Source organism: Camelina sativa, chromosome 12 (assembly GCF_030686135.1).
Source record: "Camelina sativa cultivar CO46 ecotype springtype chromosome 12, ASM3068613v1".
Taxonomy (NCBI): domain Eukaryota; kingdom Viridiplantae; phylum Streptophyta; class Magnoliopsida; order Brassicales; family Brassicaceae; genus Camelina; species Camelina sativa.
The window spans coordinates 1,191,534-1,209,397 of NC_141891.1; the positions used below are offsets into that span (position 1 = coordinate 1,191,534).

Consider the following 17,864-nt stretch of genomic DNA (forward strand, 5'->3'; position numbering starts at 1 on the left):
TGAGATTTATTAGCATATAAAGTTATTTTCTCATAATTATGATACACTAATTGCTTTAATTATATGTTTTTATAAATTATATATATACATATACTAATTTTAGAATTCTCAATTATGAATAACGTTTGATATATACCATATAATTATTTGCGTTACTAATATGAAAAAATTACAAAATAGAGTGTTTAGAAGAAAAATTAGAAGAAAAAAAAAACAGAGCATAACTGAGAAGAGATAGATCAATGCAGTAATGGTTGATTCATCAAACAGTAACAATAAACGATGCTAAAAGCTCACATGTTATGGGGACGGGAAGCACGACATTACACCACTCAACCTTACCATAAATCTCATGTTCATTGCGCTTTTCGAGGGCAATCTCAGCACACCAAATCATCTTCTCTTCATGCACCTCCTTCTCCCACAAAACCGCTATATTCCCACCGTAATTCTCTAATCTAAGACGACTCTTGTAACAATCTTTTAGTAATTTAGTCAGTTCCTCCAAACCCTTTAGATCTTTCCAAGATCTTTTATCAATATCGTACCATTGGAGCCGTTTTAATAGCCAATGATAAATGAAACATATGTTATCTATGACGCAATAATATGGATTGCTAGCCCAACTCAAACCCATCTCCGTTGACCCTATTTCATCCCATCTGTTTTCCTTGGTCTTGTAAACCGCAGTACTCCTAACCCCAAAGAGGTAAAGCTTTCCATCAATCGCTAAGCTATTGTGTATATAATTATTCTCTTGTATAAATTTTGCACTAGGGCATGGCACATGCTCCCATATTTGGGTTTTGGTATTGAAACACTCTATCCAATCTGAGGACTGACTATCTTTAACGCTTCCTGCTATGTATATTTTCCCATCAAGAACACGCACATTAGGGTACCATCGAACCACCCGCATGCTTGGAGCCTTGTGCCAAGTGTGATTCCGACAGTCCATGAACATGACCCTTGACGGATTGTAATTGCCAAGTTGGTAGATATCACAACCAACTGCGGTTAGATCCCGACCCCACTGACACGGGAAAGAGAAGGATAATACAATCTCGAGACACGGGCTAAGCAGTTGAAAAGCATGTCATCAGGAAGCATTAGAAAGGTCATCGTATTTGCAACCGTTGTTGGCTTTGCTCTGTTCATGGCTGTGGAAGCCAACATTAACTAAAACGTAGATCCAAAATCCAGAACATCTAGTATTTTATATTTCCTAAATCTAGTTGAACTCTATCACATCCAATTCCTTTATATATAATTTTTTTTATGGGACTGGATATTATTAAATTATATTAGTTTTGATAATATCTAATATAAAAAACACTCAGAGTAATTATATTAGATTATATTTAAAATACTCACATCAATTATTTAATTAGAAGGGAGAAACCAGAGCAAAATTTGAGAAAATAACAAACAGAGCAGAGAGAGAGATGCAATCATGTTTGAAACTTATTATAACAAGTGAAGCAACGTCTGCATTAAGACTGATGAAAGCACAGTACACGACTGTTTGGACTGCTCTACTTGCTCACATTTCTAACCCTCAGCTTCCTTTAGTTGAGGGTTTCCTTATCCGTTATGTGTTTCAAGCTGTTACTTATGCAATATGGAGGGAAAGGAATGGAAGGCGGCATGGCTCTGCACCGACACCAGCCTTGACCATCATTCAGTGGATTGACCGGCTCGTTCGTGACCAGCTCCTTGCTATCGGTCAGTTGGGGGATAGGAGATACGATGAGGGTTTTGGGGTTTGGCTACAATCTTGCTGCTAAAGGGGATTCCTATTTAATTATCTAAATCAAATATTTTCTCAGCAAATGTTGCACAAGTTGTAAAACAGAACATTTTTTCTTTGAATATAATTTAACATTAAAAAAAAAAAAAAAAAAAAAAAAAAAAAAAAGACGTTCGTGAAGTTACTTGTACTATATTGAAAACAAAATGACAACACGTACACCATTGTTTGGTTGATCCATCAAAATCAAACTGTAACAACAAATGAATTTAAATCACATGATATGGGGACTGTAAGCACAACATTACACCACTCAACCTTGCCGTAAATCTCATGTTCATTTCGCTTTTCGAGCGCAATCTCAGCACACCAAATCATCTTTTCTTGACGCACGTCCTTCTCCCACCAAACCGCAATCTTTCCACCATAATTCAACAATCTAACTTTATAACCAGGTAAAGGCAATTTAGCCAGTTTTCCCAAACCCTTCAAATCTCTAAAACATCTTCCCTCAGTATCGTACCATCCAAGCTTTCTCGACCGTCCATAACCGTACAAAACGTTATCTATCACGCAAGAAGAACTGAGAAGCCACCAATCCCAATGTACATCTTCCAATCCTTGCCTATCCCATCTATTTTCCTTGGGCTTGTAAACCGCAATACGTCTTAGACCCGCATATATGTAAAGTTTTCCATCAAGGGGAAAGCTCATGAATAGATAATTCATCTTGCATATATCCGCTCCAGGGCTTGGCACATGCTCCCATATATGGGTTTTGGGATCGAAACACTCAATCCAATCCGAAGGTTTGCAACCTCTGGTGCTTCCGGCTACATATATTTTCCCATCGAGAATACTCACATTAGGGTACAACCGTTCCACCCGCATACTTGAAGACTCGTGCCAAGTGTGAGACCGACAGTCCATGAACATGACCTTTGAGGAGAAACCGCTAACTTGGTAGAAATGACAACCAACTGCGGCTAGACAGTTATCCAGACAAGGAGACTTACGAGTTTGGACTGAAACCAAACGATTTTTGTAACTTGACTTTTTTTTATCCTTGTTCGTAAGGAATCTTGTAGACGGTCCAAAGCATGAAGCGAACCATCTAGTAGGCTTATGATTAGCAGTGATTTGAGTTGGTGTACGGGAGAGAGTGAACCAACGAGGTTGGATTTCATGAGGGAAGCGTAGACACAAATAGAAACAACTCTCGGTGAAGCCTAAGAGAGTTCGGGTTTCGTAAAGCTCAAGGGAAGCAAGGAGAGAGCGGAATCTCTTGGAAACTAAGGAAAGAGTCGGGTAATACAATCTTGAGACTCGGGCTAAGCAGTTGAAAAGCAAATCATTAGGAAGCATCAGAAAAAATGACGTTTCTGTAACCGTAACCGGTGGCTTCTCTTTGCCCATGGCTCTGGAAGCCAAACGCTGAGACCAAAAGAGCCTTAAATATACATTGGTTAAAATATTCCCTAAATCTAGTTGAACTCGTAGCTCTTATCTTCTATTCTAGATTTACATGTCATTTTTAAAAAAAAATTCTATATTACGTTTTAATTATTTTCTCAATTTCTGAGATATATACAATATTAAAATTTAACAATATTAATAATTAGTTCTTCGTTGGAAAAAAAAGAAGAAGAAAGCATAGGGTTGGTTATTCACACATACAGCGCCGAAGGGAGAACACGATGATGACGGCTAAGGATGCGAAAGAATCACTCTCGTATCCTCTACGATTCCCGAGTATGTATCCATCTATCTCTCGATTTTGTTTAAAATCATGGATCAAGTTGATGTGGTTTCGGATTTTGATTTTGTGGTTTTGATCTTATCTTTGCAGCTATTTGGATTTAACGTTGAGACTGTTCACTACAACAATATCAAGTTTCAGGTCTGGGGATTTAGGTACGTTTCTTTGAATGTCTTTGAATCTGTAAATTGCGTTCAACTTCGAATTTGAGGTCATATTTTCTATTGAGTTTTTTTTGTGTTTAACGTGATTGATCATCTTCTTATATTTTAAATCATGATTAGGCTTATAGTGATCTTCTCTCGGAGCGCAACAAGGCATAGTACTCTCTATACATGAATGAGGATTTAATTTAGTGGATGTTGTTGAATTAGGTGAGCGTTTCATCTGTCTGTAGACTGCTGTTTGGAAATCTTCCACATATATGGGTTTATTAGAGAGCCTAAAGCGGGAAGGACGAGTGCACCTAGAGCAGATATAAAGTCTTGTGTTTCGTCCATATGACAACAAGTAGAGGTATTGCTTTCTCTTCATTTACTTTTTTTTTTTCTTTTTCTTTGCTTTAGCGTTTAATTATTGATTTTTTTTTTTTTAAGAAAGGTTTCACCGTTTGTTTTCAGATTTTAAACTAAATTTAAAGAGTACTATTTTAAGAAATTTTTTAAAAAATATATTAATTTTATTAAAACATTTTCAAATTTAAGTGTTACCTTTAAATGCGTTGAAAACAAACCGGATTTCATATCCCGTCCTATCCTACGGGTCCGTAAGTTTGGTGTCGTAAATTCAACATGTCTAAACATATTTTAAATTTATCACTTATGGTTTTTGCAACTATTTAATTAAGAAATCCTTTTTAAAAGAGATTTTTTAAAAATTAAATATTTTCAAACTTAAGTGTTACATGTAAATGCGTTGAAACCGGACTTCACATCATGTCCCTTCCTACAAGTCCATAAGCTTGGTGTCGTAAGTTCAACAAACTTAATTGTTACATTTAAATGTGTTGAAAACAAATCGGATTTCGCATCCATCCTATTGCATTAAGCAGTAGGTGCAATAACATATTTAACGAAGAAATTACTTGTACTATATTGAAAACAAATTGATAAGACATACACCATTGTTTGGTTGATCCATCAAAATCAAACCGTAACAACAAATGAATTTAAAAGATCACATGATGTGGGGACTGTAAGCACAACATCACACCACTCAATCTTGCCATAAATCTCATGTTCATTTCTCTTTTCGAGAGCAATCTCAGCACACCAAATCATCTTCTCTTGAAGCACGTTCTTCTCCCACCAAACCGCAATCTTTCCACCATAGTTCAACAATCTAACTTTATAATCTAGAATAGGCAATTTAGGCAGTTTTCTCAAACCCTTTAAATCTCTTAAACATTTTCCCTCCATATCGTACCATAGAAGCTTTCTCGACAATCCATAACCGTACAAGACGTTATCTATCACGCAAGAAGGACGAAGAGCCCAACCACCCCAAGGTACATCGTCCAGTCCTAGCCTATCCCATCTATTTTCCTTGGGCTTGTAAACTGCAAAATGTCTTAGACCCGCATATATGTAAAGTTTTCCATCAAGGGCAAAGCTCTTAAATAGATTATTATTCTTGCATATATCCACTCCAGGGCTTGGCACATGCTCCCATATATGGGTTTTTGGATCGAAACACTCAATCCAATCCGAAGATTTGCAAGGTCTGGTGCCTCCCTGCTACATATATTTTCCCATCGAGAATACTCACCTCAGGGTTCAACCGTGCCACCCGCATACTCGAAGAAGACTCGTGCCAAGTGTGAGACCGACAGTCCATGAACATGACCCTTGTGGAGAAATCGCTAACTTGGTAGAAATTACATCCAACTGCGGCTAGACCGTTATCCAGAAAAGGAGAATTATTACGAGTTTGGACTGAAACCAAACGATTTTTGTGACTTGACTTTTTTTTATCCTTGTTCGTAAGGAACGGTCCAAAGCATGGAGCGAACCATCTAGTAGGTTTAGGATTAGTAGTGATTTGAGTTGGTCTACGGGAGAGAGTGAACCAACGTGGTTCGATTTCATCATAGAAGCGTAAAGACACATAGAGACAACTCTCGGTGGAGCCTAAGAGAGTTCGGGTTTCGTAAAGCTCAAGGGAAGCAAGGAGAGAGCGGAATCTCTTGGAAACAAGGGAAAGATTCGGGTAATACAATCTTGAGACGCGGGCTAAGCAGTTGAAAAGCAAATCATTAGGAAGCGTCAGAAAAGGTGACGTTTCTGTAACCGTAACCGGTGGCTTCTCTCTGTCCATGGCTCTAGAAGCCAAACGCTGAGACAGAAGAGCCTTAAAATATACATTGGAGAAAATATTCCCTAAATCTAGTTGAACCGCTAGGTCGTATCTTATTTCTAGATTTACATGTCATTTTTGTTTAGTTTCTATTTTATGTTTTAACTATTTTCTCAATTTCTGAGATATATACAATATTAAAATTTAACAATATTAATAATTAGTTATTCGTTGGAAAAAGAAGAAGAAAGCTTTAAAACATTGACTTTACACAATCCAACTTAAAAAAAAAATAAAAAAAAATAGTTAGGGTTGGTTATTCACACATAGCTAGCTCAGGTTAAACCGTTTTTGCTGTTTTTAATAGTATTTTTTATTTTATAGAAGTAGGTAGGTTTGTGATAAATTGCGTTCAACTTGGAATTTGAGGTACTAATGAGTAGAGCCTTTGACAATGTTCATATTTTTCTATTGAGTTTTGTGTTTAACGTGATTGATCATCTTCTTATATTTTTAATCATGATTAGGCTCACAGTGATCTCCTCTCGGAGCGCAACAAGGCATATTATCTCTACACGAATGAGGATTGAATTTAGTGGATCAAAAGTCTTGTGTTTCGTCCATATAACAAACGTAGACACCACAGATCCATCCACCTCGTCATCAATCTAAGCCTCAGTATTATATTACATCTACCGATAGGAGTGATTGTTGGATGTTGCAAACAAAAGATTGGAATCATCTTTAAAAGTTCATCTTTCTTCCTTTGGCAACCCTATATACATTAACTCGCAAGGCACAGCCTTTAATGGTTCCCAACTTTTTTGAAAATTCTTTGTCATGAAATCTGCTTTCTTTTGGATTCAGATTACACAATTCCCTTTTATTTGTCTTGTAATCTAGATTTTAGAATCAGATAGACTAGATGATATGCAATATATATGTCTCATCATTTTGTTGAATAAAGGAAAAAAAAAATAACATTTGATTACACATAAGACTTTACATAATCCCAACTTTTATATAATGAAGAGCTACAAACAAACAAGATCCACAACATCAAAGATTCCAAATCTAATCGTCCTTCACCTTTTTTTTTATTAGCATCCTTCAATATCTCTCCACTTAAGATACACAAGCCCAGCTCTATAATGTGTAAACGCACCAGCAACCACAAGAACATGAAACAACTGATGGCTATGTCCAGCTATATCGAATTTCCCAGGCATCCATCTCTCAGGAATCCTAGTTGCATAAACCAAAGCTCCTAACCCGTAAAGCAAACCCATCAAAATCTCATAACCAGTTGTGTGAAGTGCTTCAGGTTGGTCCCAAAAGATGATCAGCTTATGTAGTATCGGAGCTGCACCAGAGAATCCCATTCCAAAAAACAGAGAGGCTCTCACGACTCTAAACTCGGGGCTTTGGAAAACAGGGAGGAGAGAGACAAGCACTGTGGCGATACCTAAGATGGTAATGAATCCTAAGTAGAGGTTGCAGAAGAAAGGATCACACATGAAGGAGTAATAGACAGGAGGGTAGAAAGAAGTAGCTATCAGAGCTGCGATTCCAGCGTAGTCAAGCCTAAGCATAATGTAGGAGACTCGCTCAGAGTGACATGAGAGGAGGTGGCACGTGCTGCTTGCTAATAGACAGAACATTGCACCACCTAGAAATGCATAGAATGGCCATCGAGTAATTGGCCGGAAGATTAAAGGAGCTATCATGTTTGCAAGATCTTCCCTAACAGAATGCTGCACAGAACAAGATATATAAAAAACTTGACAACATTTTGAAACCGGGAACAGAGAGAAAGATTGTGTAATATATTACCAGAACACACATGTCGGTGTAGTTGCCATGAGAGAATCTTTCAGGCAAACAGTTATAAAGAAGGTCCATGACATGCCAACTAGAAGGACTAGAAGGAAGGCGAGACATAAGCTCAGCGTGAAGTTTGTGAAGATCTGTTTTCCTCAACACATCAGGTAAACGGTGTTGAAGAGAATGAAGATCCACAACGCTTGGTACTTTCGTTGCTGTGTAAATGGTGAGCGCTAGAAACAGGAAAAACCCAATCAAGTGCCTGCAAATATCCCAACACAACACAATCAAGAAGGTTTCTTGATCTCCTAAAACAAAAAGGATGAAGCTTTGGGAGGGAGGGATTTAAAAGACTTACGTCCAAACATTCAAAGTCTCATTATGGATGGTAAAGATGCTGAGAAGGATCTGTTTGATAGGCCATTCGCAACGGTAATGACCAATGATGTACTCATTGTCTCTCAAATAAGCAGGCAATGAATGATACTCCACCAATTGATACTTCACTTTCTGCCATAACCTCTTCCCTTTCACATTATGTTTCTTCTCCGTTGTTTCAGATGAACTACCACTTTTGGGATGTAAATGTTCCTTGATCTCTGCCTCACTACCCATTGTTCTCTATCCAAATCCAAACCAAAACAGATCTTAAATCTTTAACAAAAAGATGAAAAATTCCAAAAAGTTGGGAATTTTAACAAACTTTCACATCTATGCTAAAATCTTGGGTTCTTTAAAAACGATATTCAGCTCATATATATAACCTAAAGCATCGTGTTTTGTAACTTTATGACCTAAATTATGTTCTTGCGATCTCAAACCAACCCTGTAAGAAGAATTAAGAAATGAAACGAGAAGGGAAAAAAAGGTGAGACTTTTAATGTTACCTGGAGATCTTCTTCTTCAATGCCGACGAGAAAAGAAAAAAATGTTTCTCAAATCTCTTCTAAATCTTTAAAATCACAACAAAGAAGAGAGAGAGAAAACAAAACAAAAAAAAGTCAATCAAAATAGATCTCAAGGTTTTTGTTTGTTTTGGGTGTGAGAAACAGAGAGTTCTTTGTTTTGGTATGAAATCGAAAAAAATAAAAAGAACGATGGAAGCTCTGAAGCCACGAAGATGGTAGATATTATTTTTATAATATTACAGTTTGGACCACAAGCTTTGTTTTGTTTTATTGGTAGGACCCCTTTATTTCTTCTTTATTTTAATTTTGGCCGAGTAGTTTAATATCTATTTCTATTTTTATCTATATAGTGTTTTTGTTGTACGAGGAATTTGGAACAAAAACCACATAAAATTCGATCGACAAACAAATATTATTTGTAATTGGGCTATAGTCAAATAGAGTTTCAAAGACGGATTGTTGCATATTTTTCACTTGGAAACATTGACTAGTATAAATGATTATTTCAGTTATTGTTTCTGTTTTAGATTTAGTCTTCAAGCAAAAAAAAAAAAAAGTATCTATAATTAGGAATATCCAACCAATAAAAGAGAGAGTAGTTCGACAAAATACTAATTTTGGTTCACTATTTTTCTTACCGTTTGAATACTGTTTTGCTTTCCATTATATAATAAGCTTACCAATAATATAATCATGCATATTACGTTCACAATATTTGAAGAAAAAAAATGATTTCATGTCGGTCAATATCACCATGATAAATAAAAATAAAAACAAAAATCAACTGCAAAAGGAATGGAGTATCTTGTGGGAATAATACTTTTCAATTTATTCGGATAAGCAGACGATATTCGTTTTCTTCTTCTATCTATCCCCACCTTTACAAGTTTTATGTCGATTTGGTCACCTACTCCAAAAAATTGTGGCGCTTGTGTAGTTTGACACTCTTTAATCAAAGTGATCACTTATCTATCTCACTTGCCGACGAAACTAATCTTCACAACTCATAACCACTAATGTACAAAAGTGAAACATACCAAAAAAGTAACATACACGCGTTGTTTCTCCACATTTATAAGGCTTACCAAATTAAGATAGTCATACTTAGAATGGGCCTGGGATCCTTAAAAGCCCACTTGTTGAGTCCGCAACTTTGAAACTACCAATACGATAGCAGACCGAGATACCAGACCGAATCGGTTAACCAACTTTTCTTTCGATTTATTGACCGAACCGAACAACTTTGACTCCACGTGGGGACACAGCTCTGCACAACCAGAGACATTCAAAGACTGCCGTCAAATCTACCGCCGCCGTTTCCGACTTTAAACCGCCGTCACCTGCCGGTTTAATTAATTTGAATTCTCCAACCGCCTAAATCTAGAGATGATGATGGAGCGAGGAGCTTTGGTGGGTTCGTCTACTTGTTCAAACTGCTATGTACCTTTCCAATTTCGGCAGACAACAAGCAAGTTTTTTTCCTCATTCAGGCCGATATATAATAAGCTAAACCCTAGTCAATTCCGGTTCAGCTGTCCATGGTTTAAACCGGTTAGTTCAGTAACGGCGGCGAAATGCAATCTGTTTGACTACGCGGTGAGTGCAGGCGGAGATGTGGAGGCTGAGCATCCCGTGGACGACAAAGAGTTTGTGCGTTGGTTCCGTGAAGCTTGGCCTTATCTTTGGGCTCATCGTGGCTGCACATTCGTCGTTATTATCTCCGGTGAGATCATCTCCGGCTCTTACTGTGATGCCATTTTGAAGGTACCGTCTTTTTTTCTTCACCTGCTTTGTAGTTTACTTTGATTTATGAGGAAGAAGCACGCACGCAAGGTGTTCGATTGTTTGTCTCACTGAGAGTTTTTAACTTTTCTATCTTTTTAAGTCGACACTTTTCTTTGTGATCAGTCTTAGTATAAACTGTTACTGTGTACTGTACGTAGCTTTAAGAGTTCTATATTATCATAATAGGGCTTTGGTTGCAATGTGCTTAAGTTTTCACTTCTCATGTTGAATATAAAGTGAAGTCATTTGATATTGAGTGCAGGACATAGCGTTTCTTCATCATCTGGGAATAAGGTTTGTTCTAGTTCCTGGAACTCAAGAGCAAATCGACCATCTTCTGTCTGAGAGAGGTCAGAAAAATAACAAATGAATCTTGCCTGTAGTTTTTGTCACGATGTTAGATTCGTCTAGACTATACTGCTAGTGTCAAGTAATTGTTTTGGCATCTACGAGTCTAAAAGGTGTGTGAACTGCAGGACGCGAGGCTACATATGTGGGACGTTACAGAGTAACGGATGAAGCATCTTTGCAGGCGGCAAAAGAAGCTGCAGGAGCAATATCAGTTATGCTTGAAGCCAAATTATCTCCCGGACCTTCTATTTGCAATATCCGTAGGCACGGTGATCGTAGTCATTTACATGATATAGGTGTCAGGGTTGATACCGGTAACTTCTTTGCAGCCAAAGTGAGGTTCTCCACTTGTTCTTTTGACCATGAGTCTTATCATATCTGTTCCGTATGACCGAAGGTTATCTTGGGTTTTGTTGTGGCAGAGAAAAGGTGTTGTTGATGGTGTTGATTTTGGAGCGACAGGTGAAGTGAAGAAGATAGATGTTGATCGGATTTGTGAGAGGCTTGACGGTGGTTCCGTAGTTTTGTTGAGGAACTTGGGTCATTCTAGCTCCGGAGAAGTATTAAATTGCAAGTATGCTCGCTCGCTCATCTTCTGAGAGAAAGCTTCATTTTACCTTAAATAGATTGAATTTTCTCACTCAACTTATTTTACTTGTGCCAGTACCTATGAGGTTGCTACAGCTTGTGCTTTAGCTATAGGAGCAGATAAGCTTATTTGCATAATGGATGGTCCTATTCTTGATGAGAGTGGACATCTTATTCGTTTTCTGACACTTCAAGAAGCAGATATGTTAGTTAGAAAACGTGCTCAACAGAGTGACATTGCTGCAAATTACGTGAAGGCTGTTGGAGATGGAAGTATTGCTTATACTGAACCTCTTAACAACACCAACGGTAAAACTACTTCTCCTCCAAACGGGAGAGCAGCATTTCGGGGAAACGTAAACCACACTCCGATCTTTCAGAACGGTGTTGGATTTGACAATGGGAACGGAATGTGGTCTGGTGAGCAAGGTTTTGCTATTGGTGGTGAGGAAAGACTAAGTCGCTTAAACGGTTACCTTTCTGAATTGGCTGCTGCGGCGTTTGTCTGCAGAGTGAGTGTTTTTGAAACCTTGGCCCTGCTTCTGTTTGCCGCCATTAAACTGAAACTCTTTGTTCTGTTTGTCTTATGAAGGGCGGAGTCAAAAGAGTTCACTTGTTGGATGGTACTATAAGTGGAAGTCTCTTGTTGGAGCTTTTCAAAAGAGATGGAATGGGGACTATGGTTGCTAGGTACATGAATTATTTTTGTCTTCACACGCGTATCACCCTGCTTTAGCGTTCTTACAACTCTGTATTATTGCCCGTTATGCACAGTGATGTTTACGAAGGGACCCGAGATGCCAAAGTGGATGATCTTGCAGGTATTAGACATATAATCAAACCCTTAGAGGAATCTGGGATTTTGGTTCGCAGAACCGATGAAGAGGTAAAAAAGCTTTACTATCTTTTTGCATCTTATCGTTTCATCGGGTTAAAAGACTTGTTACGCTGTTAAAACTTTTTGACCTTTGAGTGCAGTTACTCCAAGCTTTGGATTCGTTTGTGGTTGTGGAAAGGGAAGGTCAGATCATCGCTTGCGCAGCTTTGTTTCCATTCTTTGAAGACAAATGCGGAGAAGTTGCTGCAATAGCAGTTGCATCAGATTGTCGCGGTCAAGGCCAAGGCGATAAATTGCTAGGTAAATAAAACTCAAACTACCCTTTTCTGTTATCTTTGCAAAATCAAGCTATAGAAAAACCTCAAAGCCACACAACACAATCTATTTCTGCAGATTACATAGAGAAGAAAGCTTCGTCTCTCGGTTTAGAAAGACTATTCCTACTCACAACACGAACAGCAGACTGGTTTGTGAGACGAGGGTTTCAAGAATGTTCAATCGAGATCATACCAGAGACTAGACGACAAAGAATCAATCTTTCTAGAAATTCAAAGTATTACATGAAGAAGTTACTACCTGATCGAAGTGGCATTTCAGTTCTAAGGGTATAGCATCACATCAACAAGCAAAAGCAAGCAAATTCATAATCTCAAATCTTTCAGATTGTTTTGATTTCGAACAATTCAAATACATTCTTATTTTGAATCACATTCAATCTCATAACCTTTTTCATTCCAAAGATACAACAGCACCTACCGCTTTAAGCTTCTCCATGATCTTCTCAGCTTCTTCTTTAGTAATACCTTTCTTCAAAACCACTGGAGCTTTCTCAACAAGATCCTTAGCTTCTTTCAATCCCAGATCCGTGAACGATCTTATCTCCTTAATCACTTTAATCTTTGAAGCCGTTTCGAATTTCTCAAGCTTCACATCGAAAGCTGTCTTCTCCGCCGCCTTGGTCTCCGCAGACGCAACGGCGTCACCACCAGATCCGGCAACAGCTACAGCGGAACCGTAACGATTTAGACCTAGCTTATGGCTGAAGAGGATTGAGTAATCGTAAAGCTCGATCCTGTTCAGTTTTAGCAAATCGTCAGCGATTCGCTCGAGCTTCTGCGTTCGAGCCTCGGGTGAAGAAGCTACGGCGCATAGGTAACGAGTCCCGGAGGATAGAGTCGTCGTACGGTGGAGCAAACCGAGAGATCTGGAGACAATGCCGGAGATCGGAGCTCGCATTTTCGCCGGTGGGAAGGAGGTTTTTGTTAGGGTTTTTCGCCGTCCGTTCAATTTCACTTCGTTTTGCCGTTACTTTTTTTGCTCGTCAAATTCGAATGGGCTGATTAAGGCCCATTTAATAAAGCCCGTAAAGAAAAGAAAATCAAACCCAACCAATTGTAAAAGCCTAAAAAGTGTAAATATTAAAAGACTGCTTTAATAAGCTAATAATGAAGTCATAACTTTAATTTCCTGTTTGAACTTGACGTTTAAACTAACGAACAAATAGAAAACATCATGTTGATTTGTGATAATTTATAATAATCAAATGTAATATAATGTCAAAGAATATTCTGTGTTCTTTTTAATAGAATTTTAACTGTATCGTTTTATAGATGTGATGCCATTATTCACAAGGACCCTCAATATTCATGTTATTATATAGTTATTATGTTGGGAATAATGAGAACAACAATAGTATAACATTTTTTAGTTATACGTTAAGAGATTAACTCATGTAGCTCTCTATTCAACACGACTTATTTAAACTGAATTCTATAATTCGAACACTCGCAAGTATTTCTAAAAGATTATATGAATTAAACTTCTAATCATTCAATATAATAATTGAACATATATTAAAATATTTTCGGTATTTTTTAACACACTGCATTGCACTGTTAGTCATGAACAGTGAACCTAAAATGATACTCCCTCCGTTTCATAATATAGGATGTTTAGAGGATTATTTTTGTTTCATAATATAGGATGTTTCCAACTTTCTATGCAACTTTTAGATTAATTTTATATTTTCTATTATGCAGTCTTGGGTATGATTGGTTAAACTTTTTAAAAGTAATTTTTTTTTAATATGTGTGTTTCTACTAAAACATCCTATATTTTGAAATGGAGGGAGTATAAAAATTAAATATACAAGCTATTTCTTTCTATCATCTTACAAAGCTCATTTATCTTCACTATATATACAAATTATTTACAAGATTCAATTTATTGCTGGCTCGTATAAACAAATCGAAGTAGTTTTAAAACAACCCTTAGATTAATCTATATCCTTCATAGGATTAATTTAGATATTTCCTATAAAACTTATGCATATTCTAGTTAGATGTGTAATGGTCAAGTCATGGTACAAGGGGACCCAACAAGGTTTTGATTCTAGTTAAAGCAAAATTGGGCCAACCAATAGACTTTTATTTTACTAATTTGCTTTTTACATGACTTTATAAACAAGAAAACAGACCAAAAGAAGATAGATTTCTAAAAAGATTAGCTTAAAAAGCGAAGCTAAAGATCGTACCGATTAACATGGGGGAGGCAAAAAGCCTCATCAAAAGATGCAGGGAGAAAGAGTTGTAGTGAAACCAGCCACATATCTCAAAAGCAGTTCCCACTACTTTCTTTTCTTATTTTTATTTTTATTAATTACTCAAAAAGCAAATTATAATATATGTAGTAATGGATTAACTATTTATTTCAACTATTTACTTTTTATGGGCTGTTTTCTAAATAAAAACATGATGGGTAAGCGGGGCCATGAACATTCGTAGGTATATGCATGTGTATTCCATTGAAGACATAATATATGTAAATATGTAATACATATTATATATGTGAATCAAATAAAAGACTGGTCCCTTTATCTCTTTTATAAAGCAAAAGGTGAAAGGTGCATTATTAAAAAGGCAAAATATATAAATGGTATATACTTCACATGAACGACAAATGAATAAGTATAATGTTATGAGATTAATCTTCGTGTATAAAAAGTTGAGTTTTCTTTTTTGGCTTTCTTCAATGAGCACCACACATCAGAAATAAAACCGTCTAGTTTTGGTTTTGTAATAAATAGTTAACCATCACATACGGTGGTGCTGCCTAGAAGCTAAATTACTTGCATTGCATTCCAATATTCTAAGTTTGATCACGCGCGTATATGGCAAAGTTATATAGAAGCTTTTGTGTGAGAGTCTCTTTCACTTGTAATATTAGTCGCACGCTACGATCATACGTATAATTACATAGATTAATAAGATTGATTTATAATTGATCACAAATATGTTAATATACATTTCAAAAGCGTGCAAGCCACTAGAGGTGCATTCACGAGATTCCAACTATGAGATTCCCCAACCAAAGTAGCTGTCATATTCAAGAACCGTGATGAAGTGGAGTAGTGAACATGCTTTAACCAGAAACATGAGATAATCATATAACTGAATTAGCGTTAACTGTTGCTGAATTTGAGAGTGATCGCTATTCTGTTTCATTCATCATCTAATACATTTCTAGCATTGTGGATTCCAGTTCAACGATCATCCAATGTAACAGTAACTATTTTTCATAATATGCTCACGTACGTACGTTATAGTTTTGAGCTTCTCGTGTAACGAAGAACAATAAATTAATTATATAAGAAAATAAACCCTATTCTTTCGGATAAACCAGAGTAATCACAAATTTAATTCCAAAACATATAAAAAAGTACCCAAAAAAAAAAAAAAAACTCGAATTGTATGAACTTTGATACCTCCTCAATGATCATAATTACTTAATTTGTCCTATTCCAAAAGCCAAATTCAAATTACGAACCGCATCATCACCATAATCTCAAAACCCATCATGAACCATCACCACACGTGTGAAACCATCTCAAGAAAAAAGCGCGCGTGCGAGTTTTTTATATCAAAACCAAAATAAAGTAAATAAACAATCCTTTACGTTACGTTGGCCGCCACGCACTAGCCCAAACCACCGGCTGATCTCTCCAACAAAGGAATATTCCGGCGGCATCAGAACACTGTACCATCGACCAAACACCTTCTTTATATCTCCTCAACAAAGCTCTGACGTCATCCGCCACCTCATCACTATATCCCACCGCTCCAAACCCACCGTTCCTCATCCTCCTCGACCACTTCCTCGCCGTCTCTCTCCTCTCCGTCGAATCTGACGGCTCACACGCAACAAGATCAACGACCGCACGTCCCGCTGCACGTTCTAGCATCAACCTCTCGTTGCTCGTCCTCGGAAAACTCTCTTCCCATGACTCGAAGCAAACCCTAAACCATCGTAAACATTCTCCAAACCCTCTCAAGAACTCATCGTCAAAGCCACCTTCTTCTTCTCCGATAAGATCAGCTTCCTCTTCCACGACCGTCACAATCCTCGGCCTTAACCGTCGAAAGTTCGATATCACAGCGTCTCTAGGGTTTCCACGTGGCGCTATCCCATGCATCGCACCTACGCAGTTAATGGCCAAAACCTCGTCTTCTTTAACATCGAGCTCGTTGAGATCAAACTCAGATAAGTCTCCGACGTGATGAATAATGTTGAATTTAAAAGGAACTCCCATAAGCCTTGCAAATTTCTCCATTCTGTTTCCGATCTCTTTCATCATCCGATGCGACGCCGTTTGATCGTTGACGAACTTGTTGGCCACGACTACTGTGGTTAGCCTTAGGTGAGGCGTGTCGTCTGATCTTGTGGCTAAGGCTTCTAGAAGAGTTGGCCATTGAGTGCAAAACGTTGAGCTTATGTCTACGATGTGGATCTTTGCCTCTCCGTCTACTGCTTCCAAGATTGCTCCGTTGGCCGCAACGTGTCCAAACGTGGCCCAGGGGCTAACTTCTTGGAACTTAAGCACGGTTTTTCGCGTTGACTCGAAGGAGCAAGTCTTCTCTGTGGCTGCAGCTGTTACCATGGTTCGGTAGCATCGTTCGCCTGAGCCGGTCATGCGGTTGAAGAGAGCTTGGAGGAAGTAAGAAGCAAGTTTTTGCTCGGTGTCTCCGTACGGAGAAGAGAGCTCGTTGAGCGTCCATAGGATTTGTTGCGCACGTGCGGTGTCCTTGTCGGAGAAGGCACGTGCTGCTTCGAGGAGGACGGAGTCAGCCCACTTGGCATTGGCTGAGAAGTCGAAGGAAGGAGGAGTTTGAGGGATGGAGAAGGCGGAAGGGTCATTGTGGTGGCCGGAGGAGGAGTACGGCGAGGCTAAGGCTGCAGCCGCGGCGGTGGAGGAAGGGGTTGATGACGTGGCGGGATGGTATTGGGTGGGAGTAGTGAAAGGGGAATAGTAAGTGTTAGGATTGGTGTGGTGATGGTTGTGGTGAGAAGAAGAAGAGGAAAGGTCTTCTTCATCCATGAAAAAGTTGAAGCATTCTTCGGCGACGTCGTTTTGTGGAAAGTTGTAGTGATAAGCAGTTTGTGGAGAGCCGGTAGTGGTGGTGGAGGTTCTGCTTAACGAAGATTGATTTGTAATGATACTATCGGATTGTTGTTGTTGTTGGAGACTGACTAGTCTAAAGAGAGTATCCATATTTTTTTTTTCTTTAATGAATAAGAAAATGAATAGTAATGAGAGAGGGGGAGACCCACAATATCTAAGATTTAATACTTTGTTGTGTATATTGCATCAGCATCATGTGTTGTGTATATATATGTATATCTTTTTTTGTTTCTCGGTGGGAGTGGGTAAATCTAGATGAAGGTGAGTTGTAGAGAATGGGTTTGGTAGATTTGTGAGTTTTTATTACT

At 38.0% G+C, this 17,864-nt stretch overlaps 3 protein-coding genes and 3 pseudogenes across 3 annotated transcripts; 1 reads left to right on the forward strand and 5 right to left on the reverse strand.

The window, feature by feature from the left end:
- Window positions 1-262: 262 nt before the first annotated feature.
- Window positions 263-1,158, reverse strand: LOC104733099 (putative F-box/kelch-repeat protein At4g11770 pseudogene; annotated as a pseudogene).
- Window positions 1,159-1,996: 838 nt separating this feature from the next.
- On the reverse strand, window positions 1,997-3,166 carry LOC104733101 (putative F-box/kelch-repeat protein At4g11750 pseudogene; annotated as a pseudogene).
- Window positions 3,167-4,654: 1,488 nt separating this feature from the next.
- LOC104733102 (putative F-box/kelch-repeat protein At4g11750 pseudogene) lies at window positions 4,655-5,825 on the reverse strand (annotated as a pseudogene).
- Window positions 5,826-6,735: 910 nt separating this feature from the next.
- On the reverse strand, window positions 6,736-9,172 carry LOC104729398 (heptahelical transmembrane protein 4). Its single transcript, XM_010448335.3, has 4 exons — window positions 8,516-9,172; window positions 7,987-8,249; window positions 7,638-7,890; window positions 6,736-7,558 (listed from the first exon to the last, which is right to left on the reverse strand). The coding sequence occupies exons 2-4, from the start codon at window positions 8,241-8,243 to the stop codon at window positions 6,905-6,907; spliced, it is 1,164 nt and encodes a 387-aa protein (XP_010446637.1). The 5' UTR covers window positions 8,244-8,249; window positions 8,516-9,172; the 3' UTR covers window positions 6,736-6,904.
- Window positions 9,173-9,569: 397 nt separating this feature from the next.
- Window positions 9,570-12,837, forward strand: LOC104729400 (putative amino-acid acetyltransferase NAGS2, chloroplastic). Its single transcript, XM_010448337.2, has 9 exons — window positions 9,570-10,300; window positions 10,584-10,671; window positions 10,798-11,006; window positions 11,095-11,246; window positions 11,337-11,772; window positions 11,853-11,950; window positions 12,035-12,146; window positions 12,239-12,398; window positions 12,492-12,837. The coding sequence occupies exons 1-9, from the start codon at window positions 9,923-9,925 to the stop codon at window positions 12,707-12,709; spliced, it is 1,851 nt and encodes a 616-aa protein (XP_010446639.1). The 5' UTR covers window positions 9,570-9,922; the 3' UTR covers window positions 12,710-12,837.
- Window positions 12,838-15,718: 2,881 nt separating this feature from the next.
- On the reverse strand, window positions 15,719-17,864 carry LOC104729401 (protein SHORT-ROOT). The gene is given in 2 exon segments (XM_010448338.3): window positions 15,719-16,114; window positions 16,117-17,864. Coding segments are annotated over 2 exon segments (1,572 nt in total). The 5' UTR covers window positions 17,647-17,864; the 3' UTR covers window positions 15,719-16,072.

Bases quoted from the DNA above. Each gene is read 5' to 3' on its own strand.
- LOC104729398 (XM_010448335.3), bottom strand. From the start codon at position 8,243: ATGGGTAGTGAGGCAGAGATCAAGGAACATTTACATCCCAAAAGTGGT. The intron at 7,891-7,986 runs GTAAGTCTTTTA...GGATATTTGCAG, and splicing joins GAGACTTTGAATGTTTGGAC to GCACTTGATTGGGTTTTTCC. The intron at 7,559-7,637 runs GTAATATATTAC...TGTTCTGTGCAG, and splicing joins ACACCGACATGTGTGTTCTG to CATTCTGTTAGGGAAGATCT.
- LOC104729400 (XM_010448337.2), top strand. From the start codon at position 9,923: ATGATGATGGAGCGAGGAGCTTTGGTGGGTTCGTCTACTTGTTCAAAC. The intron at 10,301-10,583 runs GTACCGTCTTTT...TATTGAGTGCAG, and splicing joins ACTGTGATGCCATTTTGAAG to GACATAGCGTTTCTTCATCA. The intron at 11,951-12,034 runs GTACATGAATTA...CGTTATGCACAG, and splicing joins ATGGGGACTATGGTTGCTAG to TGATGTTTACGAAGGGACCC.